Source organism: Gymnoscopelus braueri (assembly GCF_963280865.1).
Source record: "Gymnoscopelus braueri genome assembly, chromosome: 12".
NCBI lineage: Eukaryota > Metazoa > Chordata > Actinopteri > Myctophiformes > Myctophidae > Gymnoscopelus > Gymnoscopelus braueri.
In genome coordinates, this window is record NC_137614.1 from 54,231,795 (window position 1) to 54,252,199 (window position 20,405).

The 20,405-nt window shown below is 43.4% G+C and overlaps 1 protein-coding gene across 4 annotated transcripts in view; it reads left to right on the forward strand.

Annotated features, from left to right (window-relative positions):
* Nucleotides 1-19,731, forward strand: part of LOC308097010 (protein phosphatase 1 regulatory subunit 12B-like) — a 24,527-nt gene extending 4,796 nt beyond the window's left edge. Inside the window, exons 2-8 of one of the 4 annotated variants that reach the window (XM_080444563.1) lie at nucleotides 6,826-6,845; nucleotides 8,071-8,212; nucleotides 8,425-8,529; nucleotides 9,469-9,519; nucleotides 9,686-9,736; nucleotides 10,247-10,362; nucleotides 14,603-14,852. In XM_080444563.1, coding sequence (XP_080300689.1) covers nucleotides 6,826-6,845; nucleotides 8,071-8,212; nucleotides 8,425-8,529; nucleotides 9,469-9,519; nucleotides 9,686-9,736; nucleotides 10,247-10,291 — 414 coding nt within the window. In that variant the 3' untranslated portion in view covers nucleotides 10,292-10,362; nucleotides 14,603-14,852. Of the gene's footprint in view, nucleotides 1-6,825; nucleotides 6,846-8,070; nucleotides 8,213-8,424; nucleotides 8,574-9,468; nucleotides 9,520-9,685; nucleotides 9,737-10,246; nucleotides 10,363-14,602; nucleotides 14,853-16,914 lie in introns of those variants that run through there. The other 3 variants (XM_080444564.1, XM_080444565.1, XM_080444562.1) reach the window with 3 other exon arrangements.
* The last annotated feature ends 674 nt before the right edge of the window (nucleotides 19,732-20,405 follow it).

Below are 20,405 nucleotides of genomic sequence, written 5' to 3' on the forward strand. Positions count from 1 at the left end.
GAGTTAAAAGTCTGCTTTAAGAATATATATTCGAAGATTTGCACAAATTCTCATGATTTAAAAAAAATAGCAGATCTACAAGCTCATGTTTTCTATATCTGCTATTTTTTATTAGCCAAATAAATCAAAAGTTACACAGATGTTTTCCTGGTCTTAAGTGGTTAAGTGTCATTTTCCTTTCTCACGTTAGAATCAGGCTTTAACTTTCCATGATGTCAGTGGAGCTGCTTTCCTGGGAGAGATGCTTGAAAGATGGAGATCTGGCAACGCTCTCCTGGGAGAGATGCTTTAGAGATAGAGTGGCTACATGTAAGTCAGTGGTTCTCATAATTCTTCATGTCAAGCACCCCCCAAATAGATATATATTTGGCCACAGACCCCCATCTGAACATGTTTTGTTCCAGGGACCCCAAGAAGAGAAGATTTATGTTAAAAAAAATCTAAATTATTCAAAATGTTTCCAACACTTTCACGAGTTTTCAAAAATGATCAAAAATAGACGCGCTGTGAGCTGTGACATTATCACAACATCACTACAGGACGACACTTTTTTTTCCCCCACAACAACAAAGGATGGTGATGCTGTAAGTAAGTGTCTACAACCTGTACACAGTCACAGGGCATTTTGCCCAACCCCCGCCCCCTGCTTCAGCAGCAGCTGGTCGAATCACCAAGGAAACTGGTCGAAACACCAAGGAAAGAGAGAGAGAGCAGTGCACGGTTCAGGATGCAACCACGCCCACCTGGTCGAAACACCAAAGAAAGAGGGAGTCCCCTCCCCAGCCTGCATAGCAGGGCACCCGGCACGCGAATGGGAGACAGTCTGGGCTAAACCAAAAAACAGTGCAGAGGGGTATGTTGTGATGCCCCAAACTTAGATTTGTCAAAACTTGCAAATTTGAAGGAGCTTTTTCAATGAATTCTATCAAAATATGTATATATGAGTAAGAAAATATGTATGAGCATGCTTGGTGGGGGCGCCCGCTACGTCCTGGCGCCCTAGGCAACTGCCTACTCTGCCTAATGGGCGCACCGGGCCTGCCTATATGTTCTATTTTTAAATGGCCACGGCAACACATTTAGCTGGGGACCCCCTGGAATCGCTCCAAGGACCCCTGGGTGTCCCCAGACCCCACTTTGAGAACCATTTGTGACTCGCGCTACGTTGTTGTGATTTAGGGCAGTGGTTCTCAACCTGTGGGTCAGGACTCCCAGGGGGGTCCCCACATGATTTCGGGGGGGTTTGGGTGAAGTGACAATTTAAGACATTTAAGAACTTTTTAATAAAAAAACATTTTTAAATAAAAAAAGTCCATCAATGCAACAAAAGTAATCAACAATCTATATTACAAAAACTGCTCAAACTTTGGCCAAGTTGTAAAATTATTTAAGAAAGAAGCAAACATTTTGAAAATAGCCGATCTACAAGCTCACAACTCTTCCCGTTGCGCGGCATACGTGAGCTTGTAGATCGGCTATTTTCACAATATGTATCTGTGGAACCGAGTCGAACAAAATGTAACGCCTCAACTTGAGTAAAGTGCAAATAATTCAACATTACATGTACTTAGTTACTTTACATGTACTTAGTTACTTTACATGTACTTAGTTACTTTACATGTACTTAGTTACTTTACATGTACTTAGTTACTTTCCACCACTGCTCGTGTTCAATGACAACATAAAACCATCCATCCAACATATCATGGAGTATTTACATTCATGTTTACTTTGATAGGGTCCATACCTGGGGGTCCCTCCCTGGACCCCCCATGTTGAGAAGCACTGGTTTACATGGTTGAAACATGGAGGTCTGCACAGACAGACAGAAGACCCTCATGTTCTTCTTCTCTGGAATGTCTTCTAACTGTAAACCAGCAGCATGTGTTCTGGCTTCACACACATTTAAATACACACTGTGTGTGTGTGTGTGTGTGTGTGTGTGTGTGTGTGTGTGTGTGTGTGTGTGTGTGTGTGTGTGTGTGTGTGTGTGTGTGTGTGTGTGTGTGTGTGTGTGTGTGTGTGTGTGTGTGTGTGTGTGTGTGTGTGTGTCTCTGTCTGTCTGTCTGTCTGTCTGTCTGTCTGTCTGTCACTGTGGGCTGGTTCCAAACACACTGTGGTGTCCTCACTCAGCTCTGCTTTGCTGTTTAGTTGACTTCATATTACAAGTATTTGGACCAGTCCAGCACCATGTGTAACCATGACAACATGTCAACAAAGACACAGTGAAGCAACAACAACAACAACACAAGGAGAGCTCAGCTGTAGTTTCATATTCATATTGTTGCCAATGCTGTCAGAACCTTGTACGTGCAAAACCCTTATATTTAAAGGCAGACTACGTAGCTTTTCAGATCTTTGTTTGTACACACAGTCCACCCTCCCCCTCCCCTCTCTGACAGGTGTCATAGTGATTGCTGTCTTTGATGCATTCATTGATTGTGCACAGACCGTGTTCAGCACCGAAGCGCTACTCTGTGAAAACACGCTTCAGACCGTGTTTGGCACCCGATGTGTTAAACAGCCGTATGTCTACAACGTCACATTATTATATATTATACATTATATATTATTAAACAGCCGTATGTCTACAACGTCACATTATTATTGCGAACGCGGGAGGAGGCGCGGCGAAGCCGCGCCTCCGACCAAGTGGAGCTTACTATGTAACCCTGCTTGGGTTGTGTCTCTGTGTCTCTGTGTCTCCGTGTGCACTGCCTGTGTGCACTGCCTGTGTGCAGCTCCTCTGAGATAAGTAAATGTCCAATTTAGACGTACCATACATCAAATGAAAGGTCTTTGAAAACAGAACACACCTGTCAAGGTTGCGTTTAAGCCCGCCCCTTCCCCCGGAAGCCACGCCCCGGAGAAGGCTCCTAAAAACTCCCCATTGAAACCCCATGTTAAATGAAAAGTGCCCGAATCGCTCCCAAACTTTTTCTACCCCCCCTAAGTGGGGGTCTACGAACAAATACATCGGGCTCGGATTTTGGCTCCGCCCCCCGGAAGTGGGTGAAACAGGCACTTCAAACACTTTGTTGAATTGTTCAAAAACATTCCAAGTTTTTTTTTTGTGAATTTGTATTTTTCTAAGATGCTCCTTTTAACGCAGATTTAAAAAAAAAAAAAAAAAAAAAAATGTATTGGTTACTTTTTTTTAAATATTTTTTTTCATTCTTTTTTTTATTTTTTTGCGTTCGCTTACCGCGTTCGCGCGTCTTACTTGTATATTATACATTATATATTATTAAACAGCCGTATGTCTACAACGTCACAATGCTGGTGAAGTGATGCATTGTGGGTGAAGTGATACATTGTGAGCTTTAGGCTTGGGAACCTCCTGCTCTCTCTGTCTGTTGTTTATGTGAGCTCACACTGTGTGTGTGTGTATGTGTGTGTGTGTGTGTGTGTGTGTGTGTGTGTGTGTGTGTGTGTGTGTGTGTGTGTGTGTGTGTGTGTGTGTGTGTGTGTGTGTGTGTGTGTGTGTGTGTGTGTGTGTGTGTGTGCTTTAAGCACATGCCCACATAAGGACACACAGCTCTGTCTCAGTTATGTAAACACTCACTGAGGAATGACTCTCTTTCTCTCTCTCTGTGTGTGTGTGTGTGTGTGTGTGTGTGTGTGTGTGTGTGTGTGTGTGTGTGTGTGTGTGTGTGTGTGTGTGTGTGTGTGTGTGTGTGTGTGTGTGTGTGTGGAGATAATATCTCCTTACCAAATATGAATGTGGAATTAATGGTGGATTCCTCTCGTTTTGGGCCTAACGTGTTTAATCCTGAATGCGTATGATGTATTAATAATGAGGAGAACGGTTTCTCTAACAGTTTTCCACATTGTCTCTGCCACCAATACAAGACCCTCTGCCACCAATACAAGTCCCTCTGCCACCAATACAAGTCCCTCTGCCACCAACACAAGACCCTCTGCCACCAATACAAGTCCCTCTGCCACCAATACAAGACCCTCTGCCACCAATACAAGACCCTCTGCCACCAATACAAGTCCCTCTGCCACCAATACAAGTCCCTCTGCCACCAATACAAGACCCTCTGCCACCAATACAAGACCCTCTGCCACCAATACAAGTCCCTCTGCCACCAATACAAGTCCCTCTGCCACCAATACAAGTCCCTCTGCCACCAATACAAGTCCCTCTGCCACCAATACAAGTCCCTCTGCCACCAATACAAGTCCCTCTGCCACCAATACAAGACCCTCTGCCACCAATACAAGTCCCTCTGCCACCAATACAAGACCCTCTGCCACCAATACAAGACCCTCTGCCACCAATACAAGTCCCTCTGCCACCAATACAAGACCCTTCGCCACCAATACAAGTCCCTCTGCCACCAATACAAGTCCCTCTGCCACCAATACAAGACACTCTGCCACCAATACAAGTCCCTCTGCCACCAATACAAGTCCCTCTGCCACCAATACAAGACCCTCTGCCACCAATACAAGACCCTCTGCCACCAATACAAGTCCCTCTGCCACCAATACAAGACCCTTCGCCACCAATACAAGTCCCTCTGCCACCAATACAAGTCCCTCTGCCACCAATACAAGTCCCTCTGCCACCAATACAAGACCCTCTGCCACCAATACAAGACACTCTGCCACCAATACAAGTCCCTCTGCCACCAATACAAGTCCCTCTGCCACCAATACAAGACCCTCTGCCACCAATACAAGTCCCTCTGCCACCAATACAAGTCCCTCTGCCACCAATACAAGTCCCTCTGCCACCAATACAAGTCCCTCTGCCACCAATACAAGTCCCTCTGCCACCAATACAAGACACTCTGCCACCAATACAAGTCCCTCTGCCACCAATACAAGTCCCTCTGCCACCAATACAAGACCCTCCAGCCATTCACAGCCCTATGGACCAGACTTCATCATGCAGTCAGTGTGTAGTGTTTGTGCAGCTTAACCAACACCTGTAGTTACACATCATGAAGCCTGCTCAACGTTTTGCAGATACAGTATCAAGGTAGATGTGTGTGAAACCATGAGAAAACAATACATTTGTGGTTTCATGAATGTATGTATTGACAATATTTTGGGCCAATAATAAAAAATATTTGGACCAAATGTGCCACTTCAGCCAAAAAAAGGCCTTTTTGCTGCTGGACTGTTGAGACTTTTTGGGTCAGAGGACTATCATATCCTCTAGAGGCCCAACATCCAAATGTGATCCAGATAATAAGTGTTCTAATCTTGGGCCCTGGGGGGAATAAAAGGTCATCTCATCTTCTAGGGATAAGAACAGGTCATCTTTTAGAATTGAGGATCATGTGAGGTTCAGCAGAAAGCAACAGAGCGTGAGGTCTTATCTGACTAAATGAACCACGTCAACTGACATTAGTGGGGTTCTCACACATTCTCATGTTAACTAAACTAAACTACTCCTAAATGATAGTCAGGGTGCATTGCTCATGGGACGGCCTGCACGCCGTGCAGGGACCTATTTGAACAGGAGCACACGCACACGCATAGATTTAAAACTACTTTATATTCACACCTCAACAAAGTTTACAAAGGCTGCCGACTCACAGCAGCATGAATGAACATAGGATTAATATAGGATTAACATAGGAATGAGCCTATAGATGCATATCAATTGTCCATTGTGTGACCTGTAGTGTAGTGCAACCACACACCAAATCAGCAATGCAACACTGACTGTATTTGATTAGGCACAGCTCTCTCTCTCTCTCTCTCTCTCTGTGCCCATGGCAGAGCTCTCTCTCTCTCTCTCTCCCAGTGCCCATGGCAGAGCGCTCTCTCTCTCTCTCTCTCTCTCTCTCTCTCTCTCTCTCTCTCTCTGCCCATGGCACAGCTTTCTCTCGCTCTCTCAGTGCCTGCCTGCCTGCCCCAATAATTATTTATACTGTAAACTAACTGTATTGCAGACCAAAAAGAAAACGCAAAACTGTTGCCTTTGAAATTAAAATGCAATATTTTAATCAGTACACTTCAAAATACACATGAAGAATGATCAAACTCTGATCTTTAGCCCTGCAACGCAAAGTCCTTTTAAATGTCTAAAGAGTATAGTTTCCCAAAAGTAATCCAAAAGTAATCCACCAATTGTTTTCCGAAAACCCATTAATCCACAAAGTCAGCAAACAAAGGCAATGCATTGCATAAAAAGGGGAAAACATTATATTCCTCACCCAACCTTCAAGTCAGCCACATGGGTTTCTTCGTCCAAAAACTCTGAATGTATTCAGAGATAAACCCTCAGAAATGTTCCTCCACCAAACTTCTCTCCTTCCAGATCCAGAAGTTCTCCGGCCACACTACTCACTGGTTTATCAATTCCTGATTTTAGTTTACAGGCTTACAAGAGTCTCTTTCTCAAACACCAACAAACATCTTTTTTTTTCAAAATCTAAAATGGAACCCCGGCCGCCTCACTTCCTGTACTTTTATAGCTGTGCCTGCTACCTCACTTCCTGTGGAACTTTCCACTTTGTGTGTTTGTGTGTCTTTCACTCTTTGTGTGTTTGTGTGTGTGTGTATTTCTCTCTTTGTGTGTTTGTGTGTTTGTGTGTGTGTCTTTCTCTCTTTGTGTGTTTGTGTGTATTTCTCTCTTTGTGTGTTTGTGTGTTTGTGTGTGTGTCTTTCTCTCTTTGTGTGTGTGTGTGTATTTCTCTCTTTGTGTGTTTGTGTGTTTGTGTGTGTGTCTTTCTCTCTTTGTGTGTTTGTGTGTATTTCTCTCTTTGTGTGTTTGTGTGTGTGTGTGTGTGTGTATTTCTCTCTTTGTGTGTCTGTGTGTCTGTCTTTCTCTCACTAACTGGATTTATTTCTGTTTTTCAGCATCATGACCGAGTGTCACGGTAAGAATTATACTTTGTTTCTGCCTATTTATAGAATTACGCTCACATTGATCTACAAGCTCACATTGTGTCACATCACGAAGCCTATTTTCACTATTTTAGAGACATTTTGAAAGTGAAAGAGGCTGTGTGTGTGTGTGTGTGTGTGTGTGTGTGTGTGTGTGTGCGTGCGTGTGTGCATGTGCGTGTGTGTGTGTGTGTGCATCATTGGAACACAGATTTGTTTATTTTTTCGTCTTTTTTTTCCTGAAAAGTAACAGTTTTGGACATTTCTAACTGACAGTCTGAGACAGATTCTCTCTCTCTCTCTCTCTCTCTCTCTCTCTCTCTCTCTCTCTCTCTCTCTCTCTCTCATTTTATACTTGTGTCACGCTCTTAAAATAGCAGATCTACAAGCTCACAACGCGTCGCATCGCGAAGCGTTGTGAGCTTGAAGATCTGCTACATCGTACACATCTATAGATCTGCTGCATCGTGCAATGTAGAAGTACAGAGTACTTCTACATTGCAGTATTGATACTTTTACTTAAGTAAAACTGAGTACTTTTTCCACCACTGATCAGATAAAGTGTTAGATGTTCTCCTCTCTCCACAGCGTGGACTCCAGCGGTCCAGACAGAGACAGCAGCTCAGATAAAGTGTTAGATGTTCTCCTCTCTCCACATCATGGACTCCAGCGGTCCAGACAGAGACAGCAGCTCAGATAAAGTGTTAGATGTTCTCCTCTCTCCACAGCGTGGACTCCAGTGGTCCAGACAGAGACAACAGCTCAGATAAAGTGTTAGATGTTCTCCTCTCTCCACAGCATGGACTCCAGCGGTCCAGACAGAGACAGCAGCTCAGATAAAGTGTTAGATGTTCTCCTCTCTCCATAGCGTGGACTCCAGTGGTCCAGACAGAGACAACAGCTCAGATAAAGTGTTAGATGTTCTCCTCTCTCCACAGCGTGGACTCCAGCGGTCCAGACAGAGACAGCAGCTCAGATAAAGTGTTAGATGTTCTCCTCTCTCCATAGCATGGACTCCAGCGGTCCAGACAGAGACAGCAGCTCAGATAAAGTGTTAGATGTTCTCCTCTCTCCATAGCGTGGACTCCAGTGGTCCAGACAGAGACAGCAGCTCAGATAAAGTGTTAGATGTTCTCCTCTCTCCACAGCGTGGACTCCAGTGGTCCAGACAGAGACAACAGCTCAGATAAAGTGTTAGATGTTCTCCTCTCTCCACAGTGTGGACTCCAGCGGTCCAGACAGAGACAACAGCTCAGATAAAGCCTTAGGAAGGACCAGCTCTTACACTCGTAGAGAAACCAGGCTGACCGCTAGGAACAGACAGGAGAACGAAGACCAAGGAGCCAAAGACTACAGGAAGGTATTCATATGAAATACTGTAGGTATAGATGTGATATTAACACATTCACAGCCAGGTACTATGCATCCGTTTCATCCCACTGGTGCCAGCGTCTTTTTACCTTGTTTTGACAGATATAGGATTGATGTATTGATTGATTTATTGATTAATTAATTGATTGATTTGTTGATTGATTTGATTGATTGATTTGATTGATTTGATTGATTGGTCAGATGTATGAGGAGGCGCTCCAGGAGAACGGTCAGCTGAAGGTCAGACTTCAGGACAGCAAACAGGAACTGGTGAAGATACGAAGCCAGCTGGACAAGGTCACACAGGTCAGTATGAGGTCATCACGTGACATCATCACAAGGTCACACAGGTCAGTATGAGGTCATCATGTGACATCCTCACCAGCACTGGTGAATCTAGTTGTCCGGCCCCCACCTGCCTCTGATTGGCCTACCAAACGCACCCTTTTGTGACGCACGCGGAAGTTTCCAGCTTGCCCGCCCGGAAGCGGAAGCTCCGCCCGCGATGCAGACGCCTCAGAGCCAGAGGTACCTTTATATGTCTATGCTCCCCACCTCCCCTACTCCCTTACCTGGCCACGCCCACAGTGGGCATGGCCAGGCCCACAGTGGGCGTGGCCAGGAATAAGGTGAATACACCCACATAGTAACGTGTGTAACTCCTTGAGTATATACTGCCTGAAATAACCTCGCAATCTTTGTATCATTAATTTTCATAATCAATTGGGGTCACACAGTGAGGATCTGTGACCATCCTTTGGCAAGGATGTTTTGACGATTGATTTGACCGAGAGAACCTCTTCTTGTTACTTAACCACATTTACAAACCTGAACTAAAGCTACGTTTTGACTCTACTGGATGTCGGCCAGTCAAAACGAGGTCTTACAATTAACATTGTGTCAGATTTGGAATCCTCATGGTTGACTTGTATGGAAAAGTGCCTTCATACATGATTCTAGGTCATCCAGATCAAAAGTTAATTTTTAGAGATGGCGCCGGGCGCCATTTTGAATTTGGCTGTCTAGCAAAAAATGCCTGGATTTTTGGGAGGGACCTGGGCGCTAAATATTTTGTAAAGGGTCCAAAGAGGTCAAATCAATCGTCAAAACATCCTTGCCAAAGGATGGTCACAGGACCTCACTGTGTGACCCGACTACTATGTTTGTGAAAGAGGCAAATGAATGAACTGGGGGATAAGAGAAAGACATGGCCTAACGCCACCATTTAAACATTTAAACCTGCAGAGACAAGACAGGATGTCTGAGAGATCCAGCAGCCATGAGGCAGAGAAGAGGGTACGTTTATATTTTAGTTCATCTTCTCTTCACGCTCCAGCAGCTTATTACAGCGTCACAGAGGAGACAACTGATGCATATTGCATGAATAGTGTATGAAATATGGACACATTAATATGATAATTCCATATTTTAATTGCTTTGTTTTTCTTTTTTTAATTGTTAGGAAAAACAGTCTCTTGAACAGAAAGTGTCAGACATGGAAGAGGAGCTGAAGGTCAGTAAATGTCTCACACTGGATGTATGAACAGAAATACATTTGTCTCTCAAATGTGTGATGTGAGACAAATGTATTTCTGTGCACATTAGCAGTGTCAAGTGAAGTCTAGTGAACACACACACACACACACACACGCACACACACGCACACACGCACACACGCACACACGCACACACACACACACACACACACACACACACACACACACACACACACACGCACACACACTATTAAACACGTCATGAACTCACTGTACATTTTTTGGAATGGAATGAACCGTTTGCTGAAAATAGAAGAACTTGTAGATCGATTCGGGAAGAGATGTGGTGTAGAGGGAAAAGGAGGATAAATAGATAGATAAGACAGACAGACAGACAGACAGACAGACAGACAGACAGACAGACAGACAGACAGACAGACAGACAGACAGACAGACAGACAGACAGACAGACAGATCAATAAATCTCCACACGAGACATTTGACTCCATATATGGTTGCGTCATCAGGAAGCTCCGCCCCCGCGGGGGTTCCGCTGTGGCTACCGGCCCTGAATGCAGGCCCCGCCCCCCTGACGGCGGGAGGCCACGCCCACCTCAGGGGGGGGAGGGAGGGGGGACGGACGGTGAGTGGTCCGTATATATTACGTAACACAGAGGAGTGATTGACACCTGCCTGTCACCTCACATATAGGGCTGGGCCATATGACTTCAAATACATTCTTTATCACAATGAATGAATGAATGAATGGACCATTTTCTTCTTTATTACAATGAATGGACCATTTCCTTCTTCAATAGGGAGAAAAAAGCCAATATACAAGCTTGTATATCGGCTATTTTTTCACTATTGTTGCACGCCATCCATTGTAGGCTACAACGAAGTAGGCTACTAGCTGTGTAATACCGGGCTTAAAGGGATAGTTCACCCAAAAAAATATTTTTTTTCTATGGATTAGTCACCCCATGGAGACTTGAATTCATGGATATATATTTTTTTTTGGTCGCAATCCTAAGCCAATAATTTGATTAAAAAAATCGTGTCAATCACACAATTAATCGATTAACTTAAACAAGCAAGATTAAAGGACGACTTCATCCATTGTCAAATGAAGATATAATATAATATTATAATGAGCATTAGTGAGGACCAATTATATGAAGATAAGATATAATATAATATTATAATGAGCATTAGTGAGGACCAGTTATATGAAGATAAGGGTTGAAAATGCTTGAAGTTCTCCTTTAAGTCAGTTAGAGGTTCTATATTTTGGTTTCTATATTTTCGGTTAAATTGCCCAGTCCTACCTCACGTTATGCCTTCCTTTCAGTCCTACCTCACGTTATGCCTTCCTTTCAGTCCTACCTCACGTTATGCCTTCCTTTCAGTCCTACCTCACGTTATGCCTTCCTTTCAGTCCTACCTCACGTTATGCCTTCCTTTCACTCCTACCTCACGTTAGGCTTTCCTTTCAAAGAAAGAAGCATGTGTACACGTGTGAACACGCACGCACACACAGACACACTTTCGCACATGCACGCACGCACGCACACACACACACACACACACACACACACACACACACACACACACACACACACACACACACACACACACACACACACACACACACACACACACACACACACACACACACATCCTAGATCTACAAGCTTTTCCCTGGGACAAAATATTTTGAGATGGGGGTCCGCGGCCAAATACACATCATTTTCAATTGGGGGGTCCTTGACATGAAAAAGTCTGAGTTTGCTGTGGGGTTCAAGTGGCTAAAATATAAAGTTAAAATACTGCACTTTGCGCTGTCTGGACTCAAGAATACAATGAGTTTGTACTGTGTCATATTCTGTTCTGTTTGGTCCTCATAGAAACTCTGTCAGCTGATGAAACTGTGGGAAAGTGAAGCTTCTGAAGTGAAGTAAGATCTGCCTTGGTATCACTGCATTCAACAGTGAGGTTCAGGGTTTTAATGAGGGGAACGTTCTGTATTGTTCTGTTTTTCTGTTCTGCGTTCTTCTGTCAAATGCTACATTCCATAGCACTAGTACATAGTACATAATGTAGCACATAATGCTATATTCCATAGCACTAGTACATAGTACATAATGTAGCACATAATGCTACATTCCATAGCACTAGTACATAGTACATAATGTAGCACATAATGCTACATTCCATAGCACTAGTACATAGTACATAATGCTACATTCCATAGCACTAGTACATAGTACATAGTACATAATGTAGCACATAGTGCTACATTCTAAATAATTCCTTTTAACAGGACGTTCATGAAAGTCCTTGCGGGCTTGTTTCCAATGAGGGCCTGTGAGCAATTAGGGGTTAAGAGTCTTGCTCAGGGACAAATTTCATTTCATCGACACATATGCTGGCGTGGCCTGGAATCGTACCTGGGGCAACCAGGGCCTCTGGCTCCCTAGGCGGGCTCACTAACCACTCAGCTATGGCCGCCCCTATTCCATAGCGCTAGTTGCGAACGCAGCGGAACCGCGCAAGTGGAGCTTAATATGAAACCGTGCTCGGGTTGTGTGTGTGTGTGTGTGTCCGTCTGTCTGTGTCCAGTATTGTGTGCACTGCCTGTGTGAAGCCGCGACCACATGTGGACAGATCGCAGAGTGCACTACAGTGTGGCTGAAATCCGCCTGCCCCTGGGTAACTAATTACACTCCTCTGAGAGAAATATAGCAGCTACAGTCAAAAATAACACATCTGAAAGCATCTAGACGAGTTCATCTATTGGGATATCTAAGAATTCCATGTCATTTGTGCATATTTCAGGCCGGATGGCAAGTTGAAAACGCCTTAGTTTGAGGACAGTTTTTCATTGCTTCTTGCTAAGTAATTTTCGAGCTGTGTTCGCTTCCCGCGTTCGCGCGTCTTACTTGTACATAGTACATAATGTAGCACATAGTGCTACATTCCATAGCACTAGTACATAGTACATAATGTAGCACATAGTGCTACATTCCATAGCACTAGTACATAGTACATAATGTAGCACATAGTGCTACATTCCATAGCACTAGTACATAGTACATAATGTAGCACATAGTGCTACATTCCATAGCACTAGTACATAGTACATAATGTAGCACATAATGCTACATTTCATAGCACTAGTACATAGTACATAATGTAGCACATAGTGCTACATTCCATAGCACTTGACCTACTCTTGACGACACTATCTCTCTACATTCTATGTATGTGTTTACCTTGATTATCGTAAGTGCAGAGGAAATCAGTTTACAATGATGCCATTTATCAGACGCTCTTTAAAGGATTCAGTTCACCCAAACACAAATGTATTGTCTCTGCCAGGCCGAAAGGCATGGTCCAGACTATGTTTTGCACACTGTCCGTCCCCTGTCCGTCCCCTCATTCTGTCTGTGAACAGCTAATCTCTGCCACTGTTGGCTTGATCGTGGATGCCAGAGCAGAACCTCTGCCCCAAATGTTTCACATGGGCCTGTTATAGCGCCACCAGGAGGCCGATTTGTGCACAAAAAAAATTGAAACTACTCCTACAGATTTTGTCCAAACATCACACAAATCGATACACAGTATCTCTAGTCATTAAACTAAACAAGTTTTTCATATTTTTCATATTCCATCCGTTTTGAACAAAATGCCTCAAATCATGAACACAACGTGCGATTTTAGTGAAATTTTGAATTCGCACCAGGCCGGGGAAGAAATGCCACTTGAAATGTTCAAATCAGCGCCATGGTGGCGCTATAACGCAATGTTTTTTTATATTACTCCCACACATTTTGTCCAAACAACACGCAAATCGGTACATTATCTCTACGGTCAAGTGATCAAGACGGATCTGTCCGATTGGTGAACCAATAGGATCCGGCGGAATTTTTCTACGGAGACAGACAGACAGCTGTCTCACCACTTTGCTTCTAGCTTCCCACTCCATGGCTGTTGCCGTTTCCTTTCTATATCCTGCTGTTAAGATGTCTTTGTCCTCTTTCCTGTTTACACGCACTGACTGTAATAAATGAAACTCCAAGAGTGTAGAAAGGGTATAACTAGAGTAGAGATAGACTGTAGAAAACATGGACTAATAAGGGAACGGTGACGTCAGCCATTGATTTCTATCTGGTTTCTACCAAGGGGCCAGTATCCAGCTTGTACATTGAGTCTATATAGGAAGTGACAGTTCATATGAATGGCCTGTAGTCTCACTGTTTCACTCCTGCTGGTGTCAGAAGTAAATAAGCTCTGTTCAAACGGATGGGTGTTTGCAGAACTTTACACTTGATTTTCTTACCTTAATAAACATTGTCATAAATACTATATTCTTCCAGTCACTAGTTTAAAGTCTTCTTTCAATCATCATGATGTGTGTTTTGGTAAATTATGATCCCATATATTTTAATTAATTCATTTAAATTGTATGATAAAGTAGGGTATGCTGTAGGAGGGGCGTGGCTACCTTGTGATGATTTGATTGAAAAGCTACATAACCAATAGCATTGATTTTCGTTTCCATAGGATATAGAAAGATGGAGGATTTGAAATTACTGAAAAAACAAATATTTATGACAATGTTTACTGAAAGGTAATCAAATCAAGGTTATAGTTATTAGTCGTCTGGTCAATGATTAACTGCAGCCAGAGGCAGGAGGGGGAAACAGCGACATCTGCTGGATCATTAATGTGAACTGCAAGGCTGAACACCGCTTCCTTATATGGGCGTCTGATCCAGATGACCTTATATGGGCTCTTGGAGTTACACTAAATGACTAGGATTGGTCTCGCATGCTCTGTCTGTCTGTCTGTCTGTCTGTCTGTCTGTCCTCTCCGTGTAGGCGTGTCCTGCTCTGTCCCGCCTCCAGGCGTGGCGCCGTGGCAACGCGTGCCTATTGGCCGAGAACCGGGCCATGATGCGCGTCCTCGCCAGGCTGGCACACGTGGCGCCCGTGCCAGAGACAGAGGACCTGTGATGGCACATCCCGTGTGTGACATCACAACACGCCACGCCCCGCCCTCCTGCCCTCTGTACTCCCTCGACCCTGCCTTGACCTATGACCTTTCTCCTGGTGCCTCCTCTCTTCTTCTTCTGCTGTTCCTCTCAGGCAGGTCCACCCCTCCCCCCACCCCCACTGAAAGCATGTCAGTGGGCGGGGCTAAAGGAGCCTGAAAGCATGTCAGTGGGCGGGGCTAAAGGAGCCAGAAGGCATGTCAGTGGGCGGGGCTAAAGGAGCCAGAAAACATGTCAGTGGGCGGGGCTAAAGGAGCCAGAAGGCATGTCAGTGGGCGAGGCTAAAGGAGCCTGAAAGCATGTCAGTGGGCGGGGCTTAAAGAGCTAGAAAGCATGTCAGTGGGCGGGGCTAAAGGAGCCAGAAAGCATGTCAGTGGGCGGGGCTAAGGGGATCTAATGTGATGTTAAATAAACAAACAGGCAAAATATATTGTTGAACAGTGGTTCTCAAAGTGCGGTCCGGGGACCGACAGGGGTCCTTGCGGGGGGTCCAGGGGGTCCCCAGCAAAATGAGTTAATAGAGCATCAGAATCACTTTAACCCTATTATAGGGGTTAAAGTGGTTAAACTGATTTTCAAATATTGTGTGCTATATAGGCTATACAGCACACATTATTTGAAAATAGCAGATCTTTAAGCTCTATAATCTATAAACTCCCTCCTCCACTAGCCCCTCCCTCCTCCACTAGCCCCTCCCCTCAGCGTTTGCTCCCTTTGCTTTCCCCTTTCAGGCTATTTTTAGCATGTGCAGAAAGCAGCCCCACCCTCCCCTCCCCTCCCCTCCCCTCCTCCCTATGGTCTCTCTCTCCTCTGTGGACGCATCAGTCAGGCCTTTAGGGCCTTTGGAGGGTGAGCCCCTCTAGCCCCTCCCTCCCCCGCTAGCCCCTCCCCCTGAGCTTTCCCTTTGAGGTTATTTTTAGCGTCTCTCATCATTCTGCATGGTTAGAAATCCTTCCTTATAAATACACACTACTACACAACACACACACAACCATGATGTAAAAATACACACTACTACACAACACACACACAACCATGATGTAAAAATACACAATACTACACAACCACACACACAACCATGATGTAAGAATACACAATACTACACAACCACACACACAACCATTATGTAAGAATACACACACAAACATGACAATACTACACAACCATGCTGTACTTATGTTTATGTTTAATTCCCTGGTCATTTACATATGAACTTGAGATTCTAACAATGAATATAATCACAGGTTCTGAAATCGGCATAAACTTATAGGAGGTTTTCCCACTGGGTGTTCTACACAACACTGTGTGTGTGTGTGTGTGTGTGTGTGTGTGTGTGTGTGTGTGTGTGTGTGTGTGTGTGTGTGTGTGTGTGTGTGTGTGTGTGTGTGTGTGTGTGTGTGTGTGTGTGTGTGTGTGTGTGTGTGTGTGTGTGTGTGTGTGTGTGTGTCTGTCTGTGTGTGTGTGTGTGTGTGTGTGTGTGTGTGTGTGTGTAATCAGACTACAGACTGAAGTAATGTATTCTATTGTTGCACTGATTGCATTGAGAGCAGATTTGATATGAAAGCTCATTATGTTCATCATCAGATAACAGATTGTTACAGTGCATGTGTATATGTTTATATATAGTGCATGTATATGTTTTATATATGTATATAGTGCATGTATATGTGTATGTAGTGGCTTGTATGAATAGTGACATGTTGTATGACGGTGTCATGCACTGAAAACAGCAGATCTCCAAGCTCATGGTGAGCTTGGAGAAGGTATTTTGTAAAAATAAAAAATGAGTGTTAAATAGCTCTATCAGTAACCGCTGTAAGTAAGTAACCCTGTTACTTAACAAACACATATAAAGCTCCTTTCAGTGGAGATGCTTGTCATGTACAGAGGTGATGATAACAGTGCTCTGGCGCCCTCATCAGGTGAAGGTTTGAACAGCGTCTGATGTGTGTGTGTGTGTGTGTGTGTGTGTGTGTGTGTGTGTGTCTCTCTCTCTCTCTCTCTCTCTCTCTCTCTCTCTCTCTCTCTCTCTCTCTCTCTCTCTCTCTCTCTCTCTCTCTCTCTCTCTCTCTCTCTCTCTCTCTCTCTCTCTCTCTCTCTCTCTCTCTCTCTCTCTCTCTCTCTCTCTCTCTCTCTCAGGTATTAACTGACCTCAGATCAGAGAACCAGAGGCTGAAGGATGAGAACGGAGCTTTGATCAGAGTCATCAGTAAACTGTCCAAGTGAACGACAACAAACACGTTTCCATGACAACACAAGAACACACGTTTCCATGACAACACAAGGACACACGTTTCCATGACAACACAAGGACACACGTTTTCATGACAACACAAGGATGTTTCCATGACAACACAAGGACATACGTTTCCATGACAACACAAAAACATATGTTTCCATGACAACACAAAGACATATGTTTCCATGACAACACAAAGACATATGTTTCCATGACAACACAAAAACATATGTTTCCATGACAACACAAAGACATATGTTTCCATGACAACACAAAGACATATGTTTTCATGACAACACAAGGACATAGGGGCGAGTAGGGGGGAGTTAGGGGCGGCCATAGCTGAGTGGTTAGTGAGCCCGCCTAGGAAGCCAGAGGCCCTGGTTGCCCCAGGTACGATTCCAGGCCACGCTAGCATATGTGTCGATGAAATGAAATTTGTCCCTGAGCAAAACTCTTAACCCCTAATTGCTCACAGGCCCTCATTGGAAACAAGCCCGCAAGGACTTTCATGAACGTCCTGTTAAAAGGAATTATCCTTATCCTATACGTTTCCATGACAACACAAAGACATACGTTTCCATGACAACACAAAGACATATGTTTCCATGACAACACAAAGACATATGTTTCCATGACAACACAAGGATATACGTTTCCATGACAACACAAAGACGTACGTTTCCATGACAACACAAAGACGTACGTTTCCATGACAACACAAAGACGTATGTTTCCATGACAACACAAAGACATATGTTTCCATGACAACACAAAGACGTATGTTTCCATGACAACACAAGGATGTACGTTTCCATGACAACACAAAGACGTATGTTTCCATGACAACACAAAGACGTATATTTCCATGACAACACAAAGACGATGTGTCTATGACAACACAAAGATATATGTTTCCATGACAACACAAAGACTGTTTCCATGACAACACAAAGACATATGTTTCCATGACAACACAAAGACATATGTTTCCATGACAACACAAAGACATAATTATGTTTCCATAACAACACAAAGACATATGTTTCCATGACAACACAAGGACATATGTTTCCATGACAACACAAAGACGTATGTTTCCATGACAACACAAATACATTGTTTCCATGACAACACAAAGACGTATGTTTCCATGACAACACAAAGACATATGTTTCCATGACAACACAAGGACAGCTTGAAGATCCATCTATAACAGTGGTTCTCAAAGTGAAACATTTCAAGGACTCTGAGAGTGTACAAATGGAACCAAATGGATTTGGTTCCATTCGTACCCCCTCAAGGAACCCTGGGGGTCCCTGGACCTCACTTTGAGACCCACTGACCTTCATAACATCATAGGATGGACGTCTCAACTCCATCATCTTGGAAGAAATGGTTGTAACTAAAGCACATCCACAGTGTCACGTTCTTATGTCCACAGTGTCACGTTCACATGTCCACAGTGTCATGTTCACGTGTCCACAGTGTCACGTTCACATGTCCACAGTGTCACGTTCACATGTCCACAGTGTCACGTTCACGTGGAAGTTTAAATTATATCCATAAAGTTTGATGCTGAAGCAGGCTGTTCAGGGTTAGGCCCACCAGGCCTGGTGAAGATTCAACATGTCAGAGAGAACATGTATAAACGTTTGTTAAATCCTCCTTGATTCAAACAGTTTGTGATGGTGATGCAACTATAATCATAATATTGTGTGTGATTGTAAAAAGGATGAAATATGGGGATGTGTGTCAGACTGAAATGCATGCATTTCCTTCTGTCTGTCTGTCTGTCTGTCTGTCTGCCTGTCTGTCTGTCTGTCTGTCTGTCTGTCTGTCTGTCTGTCTGTCTGTAGGCCGTCTGATATGTTTGATAAAATCACAATTGAACTGTAATCTTCATCACATTAACCCTGGTTAAACCTTATTTTGGGTCAAAATTGGTCAAAATTTCATTGAAACATTGTTCTCCTTCGAATTTTATTTGTATTTATTCCCAAAAGGTTTTCACTCATGGTTAAGAAATAAGAAGTGTAAACTTCACAATGACAACATGGGGACCAGATTGTTTTGAGTGACTTCCATTCTATTCCATTTGTATGAAAATGATGTGTTCAATGAAACATTTAGTATTATATTATATCCACACATCACATGTATGTATGTATGTATGTTTGTTTGTTTGTTTGTTTGTTTGTTTGATTGATTGATTGTTCACAGAAACATCCAACATTGTGTTCATTCCACACAGTAGAATAAAGTGAATGATGCCATAATATTCTGACAACAATAACACAGCAAAACTAAATTGATGTTTAATTTCAAGGACCCCTTGAAACTCTGAGAGTTAAAAAAAAAAGGTTTGGAATAATAATGTGGTTTTCATATTGACATATTGTTTCATGTTTAGCCACTGTGTTAATAATCTGTATCTATGTTCATTATGAGATGGAAATTATGTTATTTTGTTATAACTGCAAAGTATATTCTGACCTATAGCCTTCACCTTCCAAGCATTAGCACAGCTGTGTGTGTGTGTGTGTGTGTGTGTGTGTGTGTGTGTGTGTGTGTGTGTGTGTGTGTGTGTGTGTGTGTGTGTGTGTGTGTGTGTGTGTGTGTGTGTGTGTGTGTGTGTGTGTGTGTGTAAATATTATACTGTATAATGAAATATGTATTGAACACACTGTGGTTTTATTCACTTCCTTAATAAATTGTTTGCGGTCTAAAATATTCACATGATTTCAGTGTGTATCCATGATGTCTGTACAAAAATAATAATAATAAAAAAAAACTATTAGTTGGAAACCGATTGCCTCAAAATGTCTCAGTTCAGTCAGACAACTCTTAGATTGGATTAGAATATATATTTATTAGCAATATATATTTAGCAAGCTTGAGCATGGTATAGAAACAAGAGGAAGCATAGTTTGGCGTCAGGCCTCTGAATCCATTCATTCCATGTAAGGATAACATTTTAATGAATGTTACATGCCAATTAGCATTTACAGGGAATGAATTAAACCCCCAAGGGGATCTAGAAACAGAGCCTACAGGTGGATGCCGGGGAGGCGGGTGGGATGACTTTCATGGGCAGCAGCAGAGGGAGCAAGCAAGGGCAGCAGATCCGGCAGGATCTCGGCAGCAGAGCAGCAGCAGCGTCGCACGTCAGAGCAGCAGAAGAGCGCAACCAGACTGAATAGGTAGGCAGAGCATTACTTATAACTCACCGACCAGGAGAAGAGTGCATGTGACTTAGTCACCTGATCGGTTAGCCCAATCCCTTGAGTTGCCTGGCCTGAACTAGCTCCGTAAACTGCGCCTCATTAGTGAAAATCAATATTTAGTCTTACTATAATATGGTAGTATAATATTAAATAATATTTGATCT